The 22,339-nt window shown below is 35.1% G+C and overlaps 2 protein-coding genes and 1 long non-coding RNA gene across 3 annotated transcripts in view; 2 read left to right on the top strand and 1 right to left on the bottom strand.

Annotated features, from left to right (window-relative positions):
• Positions 1-1,462: 1,462 nt before the first annotated feature.
• On the bottom strand, positions 1,463-3,614 carry LOC127851078 (uncharacterized). The gene is made up of 3 exons (XR_008035650.1): positions 3,440-3,614; positions 2,189-2,306; positions 1,463-1,597 (listed from the first exon to the last, which is right to left on the bottom strand). It is a non-coding gene; the product is annotated as an uncharacterized LOC127851078 (long non-coding RNA).
• A 5,161-nt stretch (positions 3,615-8,775) lies between these two features.
• LOC127849911 (uncharacterized) overlaps positions 8,776-22,339 on the top strand; it is a 91,809-nt gene continuing 78,245 nt past the window's right edge. Inside the window, exon 1 of the mRNA XM_052382660.1 lies at positions 8,776-8,998. Coding sequence (XP_052238620.1) covers positions 8,940-8,998 — 59 coding nt within the window. The 5' untranslated portion in view covers positions 8,776-8,939. The remainder of the gene's footprint in view (positions 8,999-22,339) is intronic.
• LOC127851073 (uncharacterized) lies at positions 12,062-17,547 on the top strand. Its single transcript, XM_052384554.1, has 5 exons — positions 12,062-12,529; positions 13,071-13,137; positions 13,861-13,949; positions 15,915-16,096; positions 16,712-17,547. Exons 1-5 carry the CDS (start codon positions 12,206-12,208, stop codon positions 16,812-16,814), a joined length of 765 nt encoding a protein of 254 aa, XP_052240514.1. The 5' UTR covers positions 12,062-12,205; the 3' UTR covers positions 16,815-17,547.

Raw genomic sequence — 22,339 nt, 5'->3', positions numbered from 1 at the left:
AATACGAACTTGGCAATGATGGCCAGGAAACTTTGCAAATAATAAAACTTTGCAATAGTCGCCAAGAAACCTGGTTAATTATGAAAAATAGTCAGTCTAGATAGCGTTTTGAGAACATTTGATAATTATAGGCCGGCGTCCAATTTAGATTCAAATATTTTCAAAGGACCAGCAGAAAGCTCAACCGCGTCCATTGATTAAAACCGCGTTCACTGTTAGTTCAATCAAGGCCTTAAAAGAATATCATATAGATCAGTATAACGTGATGACGTAAAGTTGATTTAGAAACACCTTCAAGTGCCTGCACCTCTTCAGCTTTGACAAACTTTGTTAGTCTGTGGGTATTCACATTGCACATCTTTGGGAGTAAATAAGACTTAGGCTAGTCACAGTGTACAATTATTTTAGCTGGACAACTTTCGGCAAACTGTAAAATTTCATTAACATATTACAGCATCGTACCTCGTTAAATATTTTCAAGTTTCCAGAGTAAAAACAGCTGCATGCAGACTCGGTCCACATCATCTAGACATTTCTTATATTGATTCTGCATTGACATTTTTGTATGAACACACACATGATACAAGATAAACAAATGTTCGAACTGACCGTTTCAATGCAGTGACCCCAGTCTAAATAACGTATATGTATATATTTGGTGTTGTTTATATGTATTGGTGGTTATTGGCCGCTGATGTAACATGATTGTTTTACTGGGCATAATGCATGTGCATAAAGTGCCGTCCCAGTTTAGCCAGTGCAGTCCGCTCAGGCTAATAAGGGACGACACTTTCCCCCTAAAATGGATTTTTTGCTAAGAAGAGACTTCATTTGAACAAAAAATGTCATAAAAGCGGAAAGTGTCGTCACTGATTAGCCTGTGCGAATAGCATGCATAATGCCCAATTTTCCCAGAACACGACTCAAATGAACCGCTTTCTCTGAATGCTTGGATAAATGCATGTGCATAAAGTGTCCTCCCAGATAAGCTTGTTCAGTTCACATGCTAATCAGGGACGACACTTTCCGTCTAGGCTGGATTTTCGTTCAGGAGATACTTCCTCTAAACAAAAAGTACCGTACAAGCAGAAAGTGTTGTCCGTGATTAGCCTGTTTGGACTGCACAGGCTAATCTGGGAATATACTTTACACACACACATTAAGCCCAGTTTTCCCCACGCGTGGCTCAAATACATACAAAATTGTCTGTTCTGTGATAAAAACAATATTCCACTATATTTTTTTCATGTATTTGAGCATGAGCCTTTGAACTTATAACGATGGATTTTTTAAAAATAAAGGACTTATGATAACCTGTATTATTTGCTTGCTTTAGCTCAAACCTATTTATTATAGACTGCTTCAGACACTATTGAGTGTGTAGATCCTATCATGTGAAATTGATTCACAACATACATAATCGTGTTGCTTAGTAACTGACTTATCAACATTTCAAACTCACTGTACAGGGCCTGATTTCCGTCTGGTGGTTTAACGTGACCCGCATGTGATACCCCCCACACAGGTATTGTTCCTTGGTAATTATCGTACAGTTTTTCCATGAAAGATTTGTAGAACTCTATGACGCCCGGATTTCCTGTAAAAAATGTACACAATAATATGTATCACAAGTAGGTAAAAAATTGATGATGGGGATGCATAAACTATGATGGTTTATTTTCATATGTCAACATTCATATATGTAATTCGTTATGCTTCATTGCATTGAAAGACTAATCGAGACATTTGGTTTTCCGGGTAGAATCAGTTCTTGATGTCATAAGGACTGCACAGGCTAATCTGGGTGGACACTTTACCCACGGGCATCAAACCCCATTTTAACAGAACAAGCCTCATATAGATTTAAAACATAATGGTTAAACTATGCAGCCGTATCTTTATATGCTTGTCATTAACAAATGTAATTTTGTTCTTTTCCATAAAATTAACTTAAGTTTAAACCGATTTATTTTAGCTAAATTGCAAGCATTACTTTCAAAGTAGGTATCATACCAGCCCGAAAAGGCTTATCAGAGACGGCACTTTCTGTGTGTATGGTATTTGTCGTTTAAAGAAAGTCTCTTCTTAGCGAAAATCCAGTTAAGGGAACTGCACAGACTAATCTGGAACGACACTTAACACACATGCATAAAACCCCATTTTCCCTCAAGATTTTTATGAAACCGACCTGGTATCACTAGGAACGCATGCTTGGTTTCTTTGGTTACTGTACCAATCTGCAACACTGATGTTGGCATACCCAACACTGGTAAAAACCTCTGTACTCCTCGAGCAGACATTATTTGCTGTAAAAGTTTGAAACTCATTTGAAATTTAAAATATTTTGCAAATATTAAATAGCATTAAACAGTAAAAGCTTAATTTCCTTATATAATTAAACATGTTATACTTATGAATATCTTCATTAGATTTTGTAAATTATACTTAAGAATAATTTTGTTTAAACTTGTGACCCATCCATTTTGCTTTACAAATGTTTATATGCACATGTGGAGTGAAATTAAAATTATATCAATGACCTATACAAACCAAAATGTTTGTAAAGGTCCCTGATTACCTAGTTCTTCTTGAATGCTTTGAGCTTTTGTAAGTTCATACGTACAGCTCCCAACGACCAGGAGGGTCATTAGCTTAGAAGTTTTAGTTAGATTATGGCAAGTACCTGATAACCAGTATGTGTATTGGTTGTTAAATGTGTTGTAGTGAAATAAGGTCACTTCCAACAGCAGCCTTGATGTTGGGCTAGCTCTTTAGCAATGCGGTTAAAGTGTCTGACTACCACTCTGGAAGTCGTGGATTCAATCCCCGGCGTGAGCTCAGTATTTTCACATTAATGGCGACGAGGCAAAACAGGACTGTGAATGCGGGTATCGGTCTTAGCTGTTTAAGGTTTCTGAGCGGGCCATGCAGATGCACGACATGCTGTAGCGGGCATGTCAGGGCCTTGAACATTAAAAGGGGGAAGAGTGTAGTGAAATAAGGTCACTTCCAACAGACTTGCTGTTGGGGTGGCTCAGTGATGCGGTTAAAGTTTCTGACTACCATTCTGGAGGTCGTGGGTTCAATCCCCGGCTTGGGCTCAGTATTTTCACAATAATGGCGACGTTAAAATACAATGCAGTTGACACCTGACTAGCTGAAATAATTCGCGTTCAGAATAAATCTGACTGTTGGAAGTGACCTTATTTCACTACACTAAAGAGTCTGCCAAAGCAAAAATCATCAAAAGACTCTAAGGCGGCAATTTATATTGACTAACACCTGACAGAAATAAAATATTTCAAAACGGTGTACACGTGTGTAGAATTATTTCGTTTTATTGTAGTTGCATACAATATACTAATTAACATAAATGTGTCTATAAAAACAATACTTTTGAACAATACCGGGAGCGTCAAAACGCAATTAAGCATATTACCAAAATAACACCTGTCTTTGTATTTGCACACACCCCCTTTAAGTTACGAAACGTGATGGTACAAGAGAAAAGTCGCTTGCATCAATCAATTTTTCGTAATTAACAAAAAACTGAGGCTTGCATGTCTACGCATTATAACCTTTAGAAATAAAACGATTTATTTTATTGTTTGCTGAATATGTATGCGCATCATTGCATGATATTGTATTTTTTTGGTCAATTTGTTTCTTTAACATTTAAGCTACACACCACTAATATCTGATATCTCTGCACGGCAATCTCCCGCATTTTCCGTCACAATATACCAAAAGATTTCCTAAACAAATTCAATGTAAAACCAGCTTCAACGAAAAATAAAGTCAAACTGTTGCGCGTAGACACCCTCATAACCATACCTTTTCTTCAAGAGCATTCCAAGCCGAATTGATTTAAACAATAACAAAGATAGGTCATGTGGTATGTGAGTGTAATAGGACTGTAATAGTCTCGGGTTCAATTTAACTATTAAACCTTAAAAGGCTTTTGGGAGTAAGTCAACGCAAAATTGAAATAAGTGAAATAACCCTTTATTATTTACTCTATTAAATACTAGATTCCAATAATACCTTTGTAAGGCGTTGTCCTAAGTCGGAGCAATGACTCCTTCCGTGGAAGATGACTTCCCAGAGTACAGAGTATAAACAATATATGAAAGTCAAAAATGTCTAGTGGTAACACACTGGCTTCAAAATCCAGAGATCGCTGGTTCGATCCCCCGCTGCACATAACCTACTAACTCGTCTTTCGCATGAGACGTTAAACCGAGGTGCAGTGTACTAGGTGCTATACACCGGGCACTAAAAGACCCAGGGTCACCTCTGGAACGGGGTGTCTACTGTATCTTGCACTATCCCCCGTAACCAACTAACACGTCTTTCTGGGGGCGATGGCCATATGGGAGACAATCCCGGTGCACTCGATTAAAATTATGAAGAAGAAGGAAAGAAAAATAAATTCAATAATTAAAACTAATCTTATTGTCAATCTTGACAAGCATTGCAACTTTTAACAATATTATTCAAATCTTATTAATAACATACTTATGATTTACTAACAAGTTCCCATTCGTCTGAAAATATTAATTTATCTCCCGTATACATTTATAATATATTTTATTATTCAAACGAGGATATTAACATGCTTTCTGTTTTACAGTTTCCTTTCCCAATATATGAGATCAACGCAGATACAAGACTTCAGCCCTGGCAAATCAAGTACACTTCTAACATTGTATAACGTTGCCCATATGTACAAAAGTTTAATTCAAGCGTTATACTTATGTATGACCAGTTATATATTCTGGTTGCCAAAAGTGCAAGCTATAACTTGCATTCTTTTTAATTACAACATGCCATTAATGATTTGCCAAATCTGATCTTACTGGTTCCTATACCAAGTACAATTCTACAACTATTTTTTATAGCAGTATGTACACAATAATTTTATATGCAATGTATTTTAATCATATGAACAACTTGTTCATTTAACACATTTTTTACATACATGCATATTCAACATTTACTATTCCCCTTCCCCCTTCAATCAAAAAGACTTATTATTGTATAGTGTACGGGCATCAATATTCTTTACAGTGATGCTATTTTCATCTAAAACGGACACGGCGTTGTTGTTTTATTCCCTTTAAAAGGTGGGTGGGGTAAATCAGAATTCAACAAAAAAAATCATAACTGTAGTAGGGTCAATATATGAAAAAAATACCTTCAACCACCAAAAAGTTGCTACAAAAGGTATTTTAACTGGTACTGGTAGGGTAGAAGGTCCTTAAAAACATATCAAAAGTTTACCACAATCGGACTTCCGAAAAGGTATTTTTTTTACCAAGATGGCCGCCAAGATTGCCGACAAGACCTATTACTGATTATAACTATGTAACTATACGATCAAATTTGATGAGTTTGGTGTCTATACATAGGTTTCAAAGGGCAAATAACACATTAAGATCATCAGATATTGTTTAAGTTTAGAATAGTACACGCAAATCCAACATGGCGTCCAAAATGGCCGCCAAAACCTAAATGATCAAAACTATGTAAATATCCACTAAAATGTAATTATTTTGGTGGATATATATAGGTTTCAATGGTCAAAGAACACATAAAGATCATCAGACCTTGTAAAAAATTATTATATTACACCCAAATCCAAAATGGCGTCCAAAATGGACGCCAAGATGGCCACCAAAACCTATAAATGACCATAACTATGAAACTATCCACTGATTTTTGTGTATAGATAGACAGATATAGACTTTTCAAAGTTATATAAAAGTTCACACATGTTCCATCCAAGTAAACCAACAGAACCAATAAAGATCACCACAGATAATAACTGTGTGTATAGCTTGGAAACTTTGATAGTTCAGGAATCCCTCCTTTATTGATTTCTGTAAACCAACACTGTCAGTTTTGCTGGATAGAATGGCTTTTGTGATGCCCAGCCTTTGCCTTGGCAGAACAGCTTCTAAAGACGGAAAACCAACAAATATCTTAAAATCTGATCAATAATGCAGACAATTTATAAATATCTTGTTTTTTGTTGACTTCGAATCTGGAAGATTTTTACGTAAAATTGTGGTAAGAAAATCCAAAGGTATCGGATTTTGTGGTTTTAGGCCTAAACTTATTATTGTGATATGTAACCTTTCGGGATATCGGTAAAGTGCGAGCAGACGAGGTGTAAATACGTTAAAAATTAAAGCTAAACGACTAGAAAGTTGGATCGGAATATCTTTAAATTTTGTGAATTAATGTGTTTCTAATGGATAACAACGACAAATTACCAGAATATTGCTCATGATCACACGTACAACTTCTTTCTGAGAGCGAATGGAAAATGTGTCACGAATTCTGACAAATAAACAGTAGGGTGTCGTTATTGAAATACCGCGATAATACTGGAAGAATAGAGATGCCAACTACAATGTTTAAAACAAATATTTTTTTAACAAGCGTTTATGATTTGTCAGGATAATAATAACAATAAGATATCGAAAAGATCAAAGCAAGTAAATTCGACAGAAATCTGAGATTCGGCAATATATTTAACTTTAAAGGCGGGTTATGTTCACGTAAATTGTGTTTGGAAAAGACTGTCACTATAGGTAATGAACCAGTCTTCGGCTTATACCCACTGAAGATGCGTATTCAGGGGAGATAATTGAGTAAGGTCTTAACTCTGGAACGGTTGCGAAGAAAAACAAATAATGCGAAAATATTTAGTGCGATTCGCTACACAATTATGATGTCATTGATATAATTTTTCCTGAGGTATGTATTTACATGAGATTAAGCATATGTCAACGTGTTTTTTATTTGTTCAAGGTCATATATAGCATCGCGAAAATATATGTCGCGTCGCAATTTTTTTTTGAGACGCATCCATGTGTGGTATTCTTATGTAATTTTATGTCTAAATTTCCATATGTATGAACGGTCAACGCCCGCTTCGCGGGCTTTTGCCCGTATTAACAAAACTTTGTTTTCGGGGAGTCAATATTGTTTTAAAGAACAATATGGAAATTGAGCGCTTGATACTTAACAATCATCGTTTATAGCGTCTTAAGACCGAGAAATCTAGGAATAACCACCCACAAAAGCTCGCTTATAATATCGTCCAAAATATTAAAGCGCCGCGTTTAAGGAAACACGTGTACCGACTTAAATTGACCCGGAGTCTCCGTTCGAACTTGACCTTAGATCTTTGTGTCTGATCTGAAGTCTTGTGTTTTGAAGGCAGTAGTCAAGCGGTCAATAAAGTAGTTGATCAGACACCCGAAGTTATAGCTTGAGCGTTGGATTTATCGTAACCAATTGGTCCCTAATATCACGAAGACTGGGAAACGTTATTAATATATATGATATATATATATATATATATATATATATATTATAATATATATATATATATATATATATTATATATATATATATATATCTATAATATATAGATATATCTATCATATCTATATATATATATAAATAAATAATAAATAAATAAATATATATCATATATACTATTACATACTATATATATATATATCTATATATATATATATATATATATATATATATATATATTAATATTCGTTTTATTATTTGTTTCTAAGTTCATATGTGTTGGTCATATTTCTTGAAACCCGGAGCTCGAGCTATACATTACATGTACATAAGGATGGACAAATACTAATTATAGTTTATAGAGAAAAACATTACTAAAATATTAATATTGGGGTCTTTGATCATAATGTGAATGATTTATTTTCATACGCTTCATATTAAAGTTGGCTTGAATGTGTCTGTTTGCTGTGTATCACAGAATGTATCGTTCACCAAATCGACAATCGCCAATCTCTTCTAATTCGATTCCTGTCAATATAGCATCAGTGTTGCATAATTATACATAATCGCGTCACCTTTACTTTATAGCATATTGTTATTTGGATAAAATATAAGTTATGCATTTTTACAAATGTGATTGTTTAATTGAAGTAAAGTAAGTTAAAGCAGAAACGAAGCGGTGAACTGCTAAACTGTCAATTATGAAATCGAAAGTAGAAGTATGCATGTATGTACATGTTACACACTTTGCAAATAAAAACGTTGTATATGTAGTCTTAAAATTCATTTTCAAGTAAGTAATCCAACATAAAATAATTAAGATAGTATATTATACCAAAGGACGAATATGGTCCATGATAAACTGATAAGGTGAATTGTGACTTTTAATTTGGCCTTACTCGTGTTATGACGATTTTTGGCAAATATACACGATTGTGTCTGATAAAGAAGTCAGAGTAATTGCCTGTTTTTTGTGCTTGGGGATTTCCCTAATCATCAAACATGGACGCTTTATTAAAATGATATATTAATATTGGTTTCATTTTTTTTTAAGTTCATATGTGTGACTTTTAATTCTTGAAACCCGGAGCTCGGGCTATACGTTACAGAAGGACGGACGAATACTAATTATAGTTTATAGAAAAAAAACATTACTAAAATATTAACATTGGGGATTTGATTACAATGTGAATGATTTAATGGCATATTCCTCATATACAAGTTGGCTTGAATGTGTCTCTTGTTCTTTGTATCACAGTATGTATCGTTCACCAAATCGACAATCGCCCATCTCTTCTATTTCGATTCGTGTCAATTTAGACTCAGTGTTGCATAATTACACATAATCGCGTCACATTTTCTTTATTACATAAATTCTGTTATTGGAATAATAGATAAGGTATGTTTATGTGAAAGTGTTATTGTTTAATAGTAGTAAAGCCTATTAAAGCAACGTAACGGTGAATTGCTCGACTGTCAATTTTGAAATCGAAAGTAGAAATATGCATGTGTGATCATTTTAAAAACAACAAATATAAACGTTCGCTTTGTAGTCTTCAAGTTACTTTGAAGCCTGTACACCAATATAAACTAATAAAAGTAGTATGTTTATACCAAAGGAAGAATGTGGTCCATTATACAGTAATAAGGCGGATTGTGACTTGTATTTTGACCTTAATCATATTATCACATTTGTTGACAAATACAGATAGTACGCGATTGTGTCTGATTAAGAAGTCAAACTATTACCTGATATTCTGTGCTTGGGGATTTCAACTTTGGTTACGACACGATACTACACAAGGAAAAATACCAATGCTTTTGTTGAAGTTAAACGATTTAATTTAAAGAAGCATATTGACAGTACAATGTACAATCATATTTTATTTATCTAATAATTTTAATATCCTATTCATTAACAATGAACTGAGTGTACTGTACTGCTATGGCATTGAACATGGTCGGATGTGTAGCTTGTTTTCTTACAACATAAAACAAGCATTTGGATTTAGATCCTAAATTATATGTTTGAAGGTATGGAATGAAAAATGTGTTTTTAAAACACAATAATAATACAACATAGTATATCACATTAACATCATACTTATCGTCAATTACGTTTTAACACATTTCAAGTTCTCATTATTGTTTTCGGAACAAAATTCGCAAGACAATAAAACACATGGTGTGAATACAAAACACGTTGTTTTATTATTTGGGATTTTGTTAAAGGTATTATAAACTATCACGGACAGCTACTTTGTTTAATATATTCGATACGAATGTTATTATGCCCCCTTCGAAGAAGAGGGGGTATATTGCTTTGCTCATGTCGGTCTGTCGGTCCTTCTACCAGGTGGTTTTCAGATGATAACTCAAGAACGCTTGGGCCTAGGATCATGAAACTTCATAGGTACATTGATCATGACTCGCAGATGACCCCTATTGATTTTGAGGTCACTAGGTCAAAGGTCAAGGTCACGGTGACTCGAAATAGTAAAATGGTTTTTGAATGATAACTCAAGAATGCATACGCGGCCAACAGGGCAAACTCTGAACAATATTACTGAAGCAACTGGTCTGTAATCTTAAATCTATAATTATCAGTCCAATGAAACATCATCCTTTGAATACAATACAGTGGATCAGTAAAAATATTATCAGAATATGAGATTTTTTGTATATTTTGTATATTAAATATTGTGTTAATGTTTAATTTTGTTGACTAATATAAATATAAGCAGGACAGGGGAGGTAATACACTATTATATCTTTCTTATATACAGGGGAAACAAATGCAATAAGTTTAAATGTCATGTTTTATAAATAGAGGAAATTTGTTCATGTCAGTGTGAGATCATTTGTTATTTTTAATGATCACATTTATTATAACGTTGACAAAACAACACTTACCTGAATACCACAATGGATTCCACCCAAAAATACCCCACGCCCCTACCATAATCCTTTCCCCCCAAACCTCATCCCCCAATTTTTTTTAACATCCCACATGATACCCCCCATCACTCCTCCCTACCCCCCACCCCCCTAATTTTTTTAAACATCTTATAAATTACCCCACCCCACATTATACCCCTCTCTCATCCCCACCCCTACCCCCCACCCCCCATTTTTTTTAAACATCTTATAAATTACCACACCCCACATTATACACCCTCTCACCCCCACCCCCTACCCCCACCTCCCCCAAATTTTTGTTTAAACATCATATAAATTACCACACCCCACATTATACCCCCCTCTAACCCCCCACCCCCTACACCCCAACCCCCCTACCCCCCACCCCACAACTCTCCCCCCCAATTTTTTTAAACATCTAATAAATTACCACACCCCACATTAGATCCCCCTCTCACCCCTTAATTGGCTTAATTGGGAAAATTTGGTTATTTTGGGGAATTTTTTGGTCAGATTTTTGGGAAAAAAACGTCATTTTTCACTGCCCCCCTCTCACCCCCAACCCCCCTACCCTACCCCCCAATTTTTTTTAAACATCTTATAAATTACCACACCCCACATTATACCCCCTCTCACCCCTACCCCCCTACCCCCCCCACCCCACCCCCCCTCCTTAAAAAAATATTTTTTTATACATGTTATAATTACCACACCCCACATTATATTCCCCTCTCACCCCCACCCCCCTACCCCCACACCCATTTTTTTTTAAACATCTTATAAATTACCATACCCCACATTATACCCCCCTCTCACCCCCACCATCCTACCCCCACCCCCCTCATTTTTTTTTAACATCTCCTAATCTAATAAATTACCCCACCCCACATTATACCCCCCTCTCACTCCCCCCTACCCCCCCGGTCCCCCTCCAAAAAAAACACAACTTCTCTCACTCCCCCCTTGATCATGACTGGCAGATGACCCCTATTGATTTTCAGGTCACTAGGTCAACGGTCATGGTCACAGTGACTCGAAATAGTAAAATAGTTTCCGGATGATAACTTACATTAGGTCAAAAGTCAAGGTCACAGTGACAAAAAACGTATTCACACAATGGCTGCCACTACAACTGACAGCCCATATGGGGGACATGCATGCTTTACAAACAGCCCTTGTTTAATTGAGTTGTTTTCATCCAAGATGGTCGGTAAGATGGTTGTTAGAAACAATAGTTGTTCAAAATCTGAATTAATTAGATGTTCCGGACAATTGATTGAAATCGCACGAAATCTACGTAAAAGTTACATGCAGTGTCTATGTCTTTAAAACAACCGTGTTTAGTCAAGACAATGCATATTTTATGTTTTTCAGCAAAATACACGTCAGAATGGCTTTGGCATCGGATGTATGTGGGTTTTGCTTTAAAGAACCCGTATTTGGATTCTGTGAAATCTGTAATATTTCGCTTGGTGTAAGTTGCTTCTCAAATCATACTAAGATACATTTATTTACTAGTCATATTGTGTTTCCGTTGGATAACTCAGAGAACGAGACATGCTTATCGGTACCCATAGAAAAAGACATACATGAACAAAAATGCCAAAAGCACGAAACAGACCCTCAGTCGTTTTATTGTGGAAGGCATGGCGCAACCATATGTGGTCGATGTATACTGGCTGAACACATGACTTGTAAAGATGAAATCGTTGATCTACATATAACAAAGTTTGATGAACAAAAGGCGAATTTCCTTCTTGTCTCTTTGAACGAAATCGAAGGCGAAATAAAAGACCTTCAGGTCCGTGTAGACAGAAATGTTAAACTAAATGACGAGTGTAGAGCCTCATCTATTGACGCAATTAAAGATTTTCGAAAGAAAATTGATTTAAGGCTTAACCAGTTACAGTTCGAAGCAGAACAATCCACAGAGAGGAAACACAAAGAAAATATGAACAGTCTGGTTGAACTTGCAAAAATTTGCAAAGACGTTTCTCTTCGAATTCAAATGCGTGGAGAAAAAATCGAGGAGTTATCGAAGAAAAAACAAGAACGGCATTTGTTTGTATATTCTAAAAAACTGGCCATTGAAATTGATGAAATAAGAACAGCTATTAAGCAGTCAAACTTCAAAAACCATATTACAAAATTCACATTTAAAGAACACCCAACATTGGAAAATATTCTTCAGAAAACAATTCTTGAAATTGGAACACTTCAAGAGGCTTGTGATGGAAGCGAAGAATTCGTTGACGATACACATGCTTCATTAACGGTAAGTGTTCATCTGTCACAGGACAAAACCGTTTAGGCTGAAACCTTCTTATACAACAACAATGAAACACCGGAAATATCACCAGTTCTGAACCTCCTGTTACGACCCTCTATTTGTTTATATAAGGCAACTAATTTACCGACATTCAACGCACAACCTATGCGCAGAGATTTGACTGAAACCAGCTTAGCTGGATCAAATCCCTGCCTTCAACACCAACCACTTGATGTATAAGCTTTAATTAAAATCCCTTTTTGGGCCAAATGACTTCATAAATTACACAATTCAAACAGTACACACATGACTTATCGATTAACAGAAATACATAACGGAAGGACGGACAACACGGTATCCAATAACTTCAGGTAACTAATATTTGAACGGTCCATGCTAAGCAAGGGGTGTTTAAAAAAAAAACTCATGTGTTAATGAAAAATTAATCGCAGAACTTAAATGAAAACAAATTTAAAACATCTTTTTTTCTTTTCAGCGATTTTGAAATCCATGCATGTAGTTTCTGTCTAAACGTTATGTATTTTAGGGGACTCCTGAACATGCAGATGAAAGCTGTGCGCGGAAAATAACACAACCGAAGAATTTTGCGTCCGGTAACATTTTATGTACAAACAGAATTGATCAATCGATTAAAATTAACCCATGTTTCCCAGCATTCGTGAAACCCACGGGTTAGGGCTGAGACCTTTTAAAGGGACCTTTTTACGTTTAGGTAAATTGAAAAAATTGAAAAGAATTGTTTCAGATTCGCACATTTTCGATCTGGTTATGATATTTCTGAGGAAACGGAAATACTGAAAATTAACCATGCTCTAAACTATCCATTATAATTATGCATCTTATGACTATTTAAAAACCTGAAAATTATAAAGCGTTGCAACACGAATCGATTGAATAATTTGGAGAGTTCTGTTGTTGTCGTTATATTTTGTTACACTACGAGGATTGCTTATATAAAGTATAATATACATCAATTCTCTATGAGCACGGATGGCCGAGTCTTCCAAGCGTTAGACTTTTACTCCAGAGGTCATTGGTTCGAGCCCAGTTGAGGGTTACTGTTTTATATCTTTAATCTTATACTTGTACTGGAGCTTTTTAGATCCAGTGTGTGCCTGAATCAATATAAAGCATTTAATGACAAACTTCAATACATGCCAACATCTTTAAAAAGTCCCTTTAAAAGCTTTGTTACAAAATTAGTTATTTAAATATTGAGATGTTGTCGATATAAGTTAAAAATGCAGTGCAATCATTATATAAATTTGGTACAAGTAAATCTCATTTTGAAAGAAATATGTAAAATATTATTTTAGGTAATCAACCTCCTGGAAAGATGACGGTTGAAGCGATAAATTTTTTGGTATTTCGTATTAAGTACGAGTTTTTAAATGGACAACAATCGGTATGTATAAGTCGCGTTTACAAAACAACATTGCAGTGAACGTACATTTTATTTTTGTCATGCCCTAAAAGGTGCACGTGTTAAAGGCGAACCTCCTGATTTCCAATGAACCAGTTGAGGAACAAAATTTAAAATTGTGTGTTCATAATTTTCATTTATTAATATTGTGTTGCTTATTTAGATTGTGTTAGAAATTAACCAGGGGTCGTATTCCAGAAGAATCATACGTTAAATATTATTCTTATCCTTAAATTGGGAACATTTCTTAAGTGTTTCATTTCATATTTCAATAGTTTGGCATCAAGATTTACATAAAAATAACATCATTATGTCAATGTTATTTAAGGAATACATGTATCAAAAAAGGTGTTTCCTTGTTTAGTAAAGAAGTACACAACATTGTAATTTTGACCTTAGGTGAAATTATCTTAGAAATTACTTAAGATGTTTATGGAATACCACCCCAGACCTAAAAGAGTTTGCTAGTATTTCGGCGCGCGACGCTTATTTCTAAAACAAGTTATTATCACACAAATGGCAAATGTATCGACTCAACTGTTTTTTCTAAGCGCGAGCTTGGAATGCTCACAATTATAACATAATGAACTTAAGCTGATTTACTTTGTACACTTGGAGACTTTTCTGATGTATCACGTATTCAAATCGATATAGCTCCCTTATTTTAGAACGGATTTTGTTAAAATATAGACTCAGACTAATTCAACACATATTGAATACTTCATGTAAATTAAATTGAAATTGATCAACAACAAAATATCAAAAATAACAAATTGAATCAATCGCTGAACAAGTAAAATTCTCAAAATCGTACATCGTAAAATAATAATGTGACAAGTAAAACGCATTATCTTTCACGTCTTAAAGACCGACCGGCTTGCAACATTGTGCTCATGAATATTCATATGAGCCATATTATTTGTATAATGAATGTTATGTTTTCTTGGTAAAAACCCACCAAGAATCATGAAATTGAAATTAAATTATATAGCGTTGTACCACACCAAGTGTTTTTTTAACCCAGCATTTTTCAAACTTAAACATTTCAGTTATTAGTAAATATTTTCTATGTAAAATTGAAGATGCGATCATTCGATTACAGTAGGTGAATGCAAACGATTAAATCATTCATCCGTGACGATCGGATGCTTCAGCAAGTGGGGAAGATTTCCTGTGATGTGCCGATTGCGCTGTTGCGCTCCGGAAATTTGATACGAGAAATATTGATTTTTAAATTAATATTATTTCTTCCTGGTGTTTTAATCCACCTTAAATGTGGAGATTAAATGTAGAACTTGAAATTTAAAGTAGAATCATATAGCGTTTTACCATTTTCACGTGCAAAAAAATGAAACCACACCTACCACTCGTGCAAAAGCGCCCGGTTGTTAAGAATGGATGATTGTGTCGTTAATTTGCACGAAATATAGGAAAATGATTACATGTGCAATTTTAAATTAAAATCTTAACTCATCACTGAGATATTTAAGTTTGAAAAGTGTTGATTTAGTGAAGTCTCCAAGTGTATATGTGAGTTAATGCATGCCGTTTTAGAATATATATTATAATGTCTACTTTTATGTGATTCGTGAAAATATATAATTACTATGAACAAGCATTGTGCAAACGAACAACTTAAAACAAGAAGGCATAAACTGGCTTTAATTAAGGACAATTAATCAATTTTGTTTCCCGGAGTGATTAAACACGTTTATGAAGTTTTGAAGGTTGCTTACAACAAAGAGTTTACATGTTTCTCGTGGCAAATGATCCAATAAAATTGTATTGTAGTTATAGAAACACACTATTATAACAAGTTATGAATGCAATGATTTTTTTGTAACGACACGAGTGAAACAAACATTCGACAAATCACCAAAAGCAAAACTTTTTAGTCAAGTTTATAAACTTATGCGCGCATACAGTTCTTGTTATTGTTTCTTCTAGGATGGCAAAATGTATAAGGCTTTAACTGAGCACGTGTATCTCCCTTACTCGAACAATGGAATAAACATTTGCAGAATGCTTAAACTAGCCTTTCAAAGGAAATTGCTGTTTACCATTAACAGTGATGGCGCCATTGTTTATAACGGCATAGATCCTCGGAGCTCACCCTACGTAATGACAGAGTATGTATTAACTGTATTGTGCATGCAACGATATAAGTATGTGTAGCACAGGTACATATAACAAGAACAAATATGAAGTTAAACATGCTAAATGTTTGAGATAATATTGAATCAATATTTAAATACTACTAAGGCATAATGGGGTTTATAGTAAATTACTTCATCGCACGTGTTGATGTAGACAATACTCTACATTGAAACAAAAGTAACAATAAGATGAGGGGGACTAACCGTTTCATGGTGTGCATAAAGAAACTCATTTTCCTTTCTGGTTAACTAAACCTATTTCAAAATGAAGAAAATACTGGATTCATGCATACATTATCAATTTGATGTAATTGAAATACACGATCAGTTTTGATGTCATAGATGCTGCGTACTCGCAATTATGATTGAGTCGTCAATCAAGGCATGTCGCTGAAATACGCAAATATTTAAATATGTAATAGCAATATATGTATAAGTTAGTTCCATTACAATTAAACAATTTAGACGGAGAAAAATAAGATTATTAAAGATTCCGTTGAAATTCGTACATCCGCACATTTTTCCTTATATCTTATGTGGAGAAAACGTTCTGTTACTCTGGAAGCTCTTATATTGTCTTTATTTCAGAATCGATTGTACCAGAGTAACCACACAGTTGAAAGATAAGGGCATCACGATGGCTGACATTGACACCAACGATGGCTTCGAGGGAACAGTGACTGTGGACTAATTAGATAAAACAACGTGTTAACTGTTTGTTGAAAAAGCCTGAACAATATTTCAAAAAGCAACCACGAAAAAACTTTTATCAGATAAAAGAACAATTAAAAAATGGGTAAATATTGAACTAAACAATTCTAGGGAACATACAAAGTAATCATTTAAAAGAGGGTGGGAAACCTTCGCTGAAATTGACTTGTAATGACTGATTATAGAGAAGTATGAGATGAGACTAGGCATGAATGCTTGTCGTGGCTTTGGATGAGTTTTTGTCGAGTGTATCGGATTGAGCGCGTGCTTTAGTACGTCGAAGATTGTCCGTAATTCAAGTTCGCCATTAACCATGCGATTTTTAAACAACTTACTTCAAGTGTTATCATGAGATGTTTTATCGCGTGTAAAACTCTACCTCAATAATTATGGTCACTCTTACAGGTCGAAGGTTAAATTTGTACCAAAGTCAATGACAAATTGGCATGTGCTGTGTGTGGCGCGTATCATTTATTAACCTTCCTTCAAAGTCAAGGTCACTCTGAGAGTTTACATGTTGAATTCGGGCATAGTATAGCTTTTCCAGACTGAAAATTCGTCATTCAATATAGAAGCTCACATCACCATGTAGTGTTCAGGGGATCTGTTGGGATATGAATATGTGTGACAAAGGTCTAAAGTCGTGCCTATTTTAAGAATCGTCTACAGAATCGTCTTTTAAGCTTGAAAGTTTGAGCGCCATCGATAGAGAAGAAAAACTAAAGTTGAAAACACAACCTTCGGGACGCCGTAATAGACAAATGACCATACTCCTCCAAAACTCGTCACATCCAACATTTCTTTCTTTACGACCATTTACACGTAATGGTTATTCAACGGTGAACATTTTAGATATTTCCACCAGGCAGTTAAAGGGGAGTTGAAACCCGTACTTCAGGACGCAAAGACGTATGAACGGTCGAACATACGGAAATACGTGCGGACGGACGGACAAGTGCAAAACCAATGCCTCGCGCTCAGTGGGACAGAAATAAATAACTCAAAAACACCAATTGTGCAATAGTGCTTTAAATATGACTGTGTTTGATAAACATACATGCACACTTTTAGTTATGCCCCCGGATCGAATGATCGGGGGTATATTATTTTTGGACTGTATGTCTGTCAGTCTGTCTGTCTGTCTGTCATTCTGTCTGTCATTCATTCTGTCCCAAAACTTTAACCTTGGTCAAATCTTTTGCAAAATTGAAGATAGCAACTTTGGCATGCATGTGTATCTCATGGAGCTGAACATTTTGAGTAGTGAAAGGTAAAGGTCAAGGTCATCATTCAAGGTCAAATGTTATCCTTCAAGGTCAAAGGTCAAATATATGAATTCAAGTAGGTGGGATTGTGTTTCATTAATACAGCTCTTATTTTATTTTAAAACAATAGATAATTTAAACATGTTTAAAAATGGACAAATATGTTAAAGAAAAAGAGAAAATGACATACAGGCACACACAAGATGACACCAAGACTGAAAAAAATAAGAATAGAACAGAACATATGTGACTATGACCATATGGGTCGTAAAATGCCGCCCAAGATTAGTCTGTGAAGTCCGCACAGGCTATTCAGGCAAGACAATTTCCGCTTTTATGATATATTTCGTTAAGAGAGAGTATATTCTTAGCAAAAATTCCGCTTTAGGCTGAAAGTGTTGTCCCTGATAAGCTTCTGCGGACTGCACAGGCTAATATAGGACGACACTTATCGCGCATGCATTAAACCCCCTATTCACAGAGCACGGTCCATATGTAGTAACAAAAATCTGTACAAAAGGTGGTTTATTTATTATTATTGCATAAACTCAATCTATAATGCCCTCTGGCGGGGTGCAGAAACTTGGCAAAATGAGGGCTTGAACGGGAGAAATGGTGTATTAACAATGCGATTCACGTGCCGTTCAAGCCCTGTAATGTGTTTTCCATTATCCCTATAAAGAAACAGGTGATATACATGTGAATAAATGAGTGAGCTAACAACGTAGTTAAATTTGGGTAGAGTTTATAATAATTGTAATCATTTTCTTATATATTACAATTATTCAATCATCAAAATATATACATTGTAACACAATAATTACTCTAAGCGTACACTTCAGTTGTTTAAATTATTTTAACCATAAAGCTGGAAATACTTACTAAAATAAAGGTTTAAACTCAAATAGTATCTTTCTCTAAGTGGCAATGAAATAGATTATCTCTGTTCTAGATACCGTTTTTGTTCGAAGACATTATTTTATTTATGTGTTTATGCCTTTAAAAAATAGAATATTATAAAATACATACACAGGAGATATTGTTTCAAAATTCTAGATATTCGTAAAATAATAAAACGTCGTTTATGACGACAGTACGTACAACGTCATTTTAGATTCCAAAACATTGATACATTATTATTCTACATGCGGTGTTAAAAAGACGTTCACAGATGAAATAGTTTAGTCAAGTTTCATCACCTTAGAATTACTGTACTTATGTTTTCGTAATGTAATATGAATATTACATCATGTTATGTGAATATTACATTAATATATGTCTATTCAAGTCTCATCACATTAGAATTATTGTACTTATGAAGAACATACAGTTTGTCAAAAAATTTATTTATTCTGAAACTGTTATTTTTATTAACACTTTTTATAGACCATGTTTTTCAAATAGAAATATTGAACTATCAAATTAATATATGCTGTGTAAATACTGTATGTTTCTTTAGAAAATTGATTTTGAATCTCGAGTGGATGCGATATGTAGTATTTGTATCAAAACATTATCGTTTATTCAACCATAACGTTTTTTATGCAACTATGCATGATATGATATATGTTGATCAAGGAACATAACGGCCTATTTCAACTGTGTAAATATGAATATGTATTTGTCGCAATAAAAGTTCTTTTTCATGTAGTGGGACTATATATTTCCAGCAATATTGATGACGTTCACATGTAGTGGGACTATATATCTCCCGTCATATTGATGAAAACGTAATGCAGGAAGACGTTCACATGTAGTGGGACTATATATCTCCCGCAATATTGATGAAAGACGTTCACATGTAGTGGGACTATATATCTCCCGCAATATTGATGAAAGCGTACTTCTTCATGTAGTGGGACTATATATTTCCCGCAATATTGATGAAAGCGTACTTCTTCATGTAGTGGGACTATATATTTCCCGCAATTTTGATGAAAGCGTCATGCAGGCAATGCAGTTCTCATTCATGTAGTGGGACTATATATTTCCCGCAATATTGATGAAAGACGTTCACATGTAGTTGGACTATATATTTCCCGCAATTTTGATGAAAGCGTCATGCAGGCACGTTAGTAAAAACAGAAAAATATCAATATTTGACCTTAATGTAAAATCAATGAGCGTATAAAACATAAACAGCGTTATAAAGCAAAGAATAACGGTTTAAAACACTTTTTCCCGAAAAAAACATCAAGTTTCCAATTGGTTGAGATCGCATAGTTCTGATCGGTAACGGTTTACCGTACGAGCCCGGAAGTGGCTTCTTCCTAGGTAGCTCGCCTCCGAATTCAAGCTCCTCTTCCATGCGCATTTGCTTCCGGTGGGTTGCGTCAAAGTCAGTGTCGTCGTTAGGACGCCGTCCCGTCGACTTGTCTATCGGATGTCGTCTTGTCGTTCCTGTCGGCTTGTCGTCGTCGTCGTCGGTAGACATCATGCTGATGTTGCGGCCGACACACATGAGGATGCCGGCAAGTATATTGTTGCTCATTCCTACCACTGCCAGAGCGTAAGACAAACTAAGGGCGTAACCAAGCCTCTTGATTGCCACTGCGTACATGGCTATGCCAATAATCGCCAGGAAACCTAGAAAATAATTTAAACAACTTGTCAGTCTTGATAACTTTTAGAAAAAATGTGATGGCGTAACCAAGCCTTTTAATTGCCATTGCATACATGGCTATTCCAATTACCGCAAGGAAACATAGGAAATAGTTAAAGACTGGCCAGTCTTGATATATTTTAGAGAAAATGCGATAGTTATAGACTGGCATCCAATTTAGATTTAAATATTCACAAAGGACGAGCAGAGAGCTCAACCGCGTACATTGATAAACACCAAGTTCACTGTAGGTCAAATGAAAGCCACGAAAAAATATCATACATATATATATATATATCAGTACAGCGTGATGACCTTAAGTTGATTTCAAAAACGCATTCAAGTTCATGCACTTCTACAGCTTTGGGAGTATGTAAGTCTGTGGGTAGTCACATTGTACAACTTTGATCCTGCATTAACGTTGTTGTATGAACACGCACATGATACAAGATAAACAAATGTTCGAACTGACCGTTTCAATGGCGTGACCCCAGTCTTAATTACGTACATGAATATATTTGGTATGTGTTCTTCGGCTAAACATTATCTATCATTATCTATCGAAATAACATAGCTATACCTGCAACATAGGCGGTGATAACTGCGCCTGTAGCGAGTAGCTTCTCCCGATAGAGACCGCACAGAAAGAAAACAGAGAGCGACGTGAAGAAGTAGAAGCCCATCAACGCAAATACGTTCAGAACAGCGCTTGCTATGATGACATCTTTTTCTGAATGAAACAAAATACATGGGCGTAAAAAATATGAACTTACGTTGTGTGTCAATCACGTTTTTCTATTCACACCAGTTATCAGTTCAACCCACTAGCGTTTACGGCAGTACTGACTATGATTTTACCTTTATGTGCAGGAAATACAACCTTCTGTAAACGAGATAAAATAGTAATGTGTGTATTGTTATTGGCAAGAGATAAATATTAAAGCAAATACGTTTAGACCAGTTCTTGCAATAGCGATACAATTTCTAAAGTACTCACACATCAAACGATTGTCAAGTTTAAATTCTGTTATGTTTTATTCATGTCTAATAAATTGTTTAAGTTTATTGTTGTTTATCATTTCAACAAAATCGATGACATGCAACTCTATTTTAACGGCACTGAAATAAAGAAGAACAATACTAATGAATATAAGAAAATGTGAGCTTTATATGTCTAGTAACTACAAGGAATCAAATGATATAAAACTGCACTCTTCAAATAAAATCAACCCACAGTCAATTAAATTGTTTGTAAGCACATCTTTAGAAAACCTGATGTTCACGTAAGCCAAATATCAAACTATTTGGACAAATTATAAATTGGGCTAGACAGATAACAATTGAACAGTTAATAGCAAATCCCAGTTCCTTTGTTTTAATCACCGTGATGTTGGTTTTGCTATTGATTGTGCAACTGTATAGATCAGCCCATACGCGTTAAAAAAACATTGGCAATGCTGAAACCTATCTCTAAATAAAGGCAAGATACACTTAATGATGATATTCATCATGTGTATGTATCAGACAACCGCGGTCAGAATGGCGATGCCATTGAGGACAGCGGTCTCAGATAATGCATGCACGTTATTGTAATACTATCTGTGTAAGTGTTCTCATCCTGTGTTCCGTTACTATACT

The sequence above is a fragment of the Dreissena polymorpha genome, chromosome 11, assembly GCF_020536995.1.
Source record: "Dreissena polymorpha isolate Duluth1 chromosome 11, UMN_Dpol_1.0, whole genome shotgun sequence".
In the NCBI taxonomy this organism is placed as follows: domain Eukaryota; kingdom Metazoa; phylum Mollusca; class Bivalvia; order Myida; family Dreissenidae; genus Dreissena; species Dreissena polymorpha.
This window is presented reverse-complemented; position numbering and strand designations above follow the sequence as displayed.

Bases quoted from the DNA above. Each gene is read 5' to 3' on its own strand.
- LOC127851073 (XM_052384554.1), top strand. From the start codon at position 12,206: ATGAACAGTCTGGTTGAACTTGCAAAAATTTGCAAAGACGTTTCTCTT. The intron at 12,530-13,070 runs GTAAGTGTTCAT...TATGTATTTTAG, and splicing joins ATACACATGCTTCATTAACG to GGGACTCCTGAACATGCAGA. The intron at 13,138-13,860 runs GTAACATTTTAT...ATATTATTTTAG, and splicing joins ACCGAAGAATTTTGCGTCCG to GTAATCAACCTCCTGGAAAG.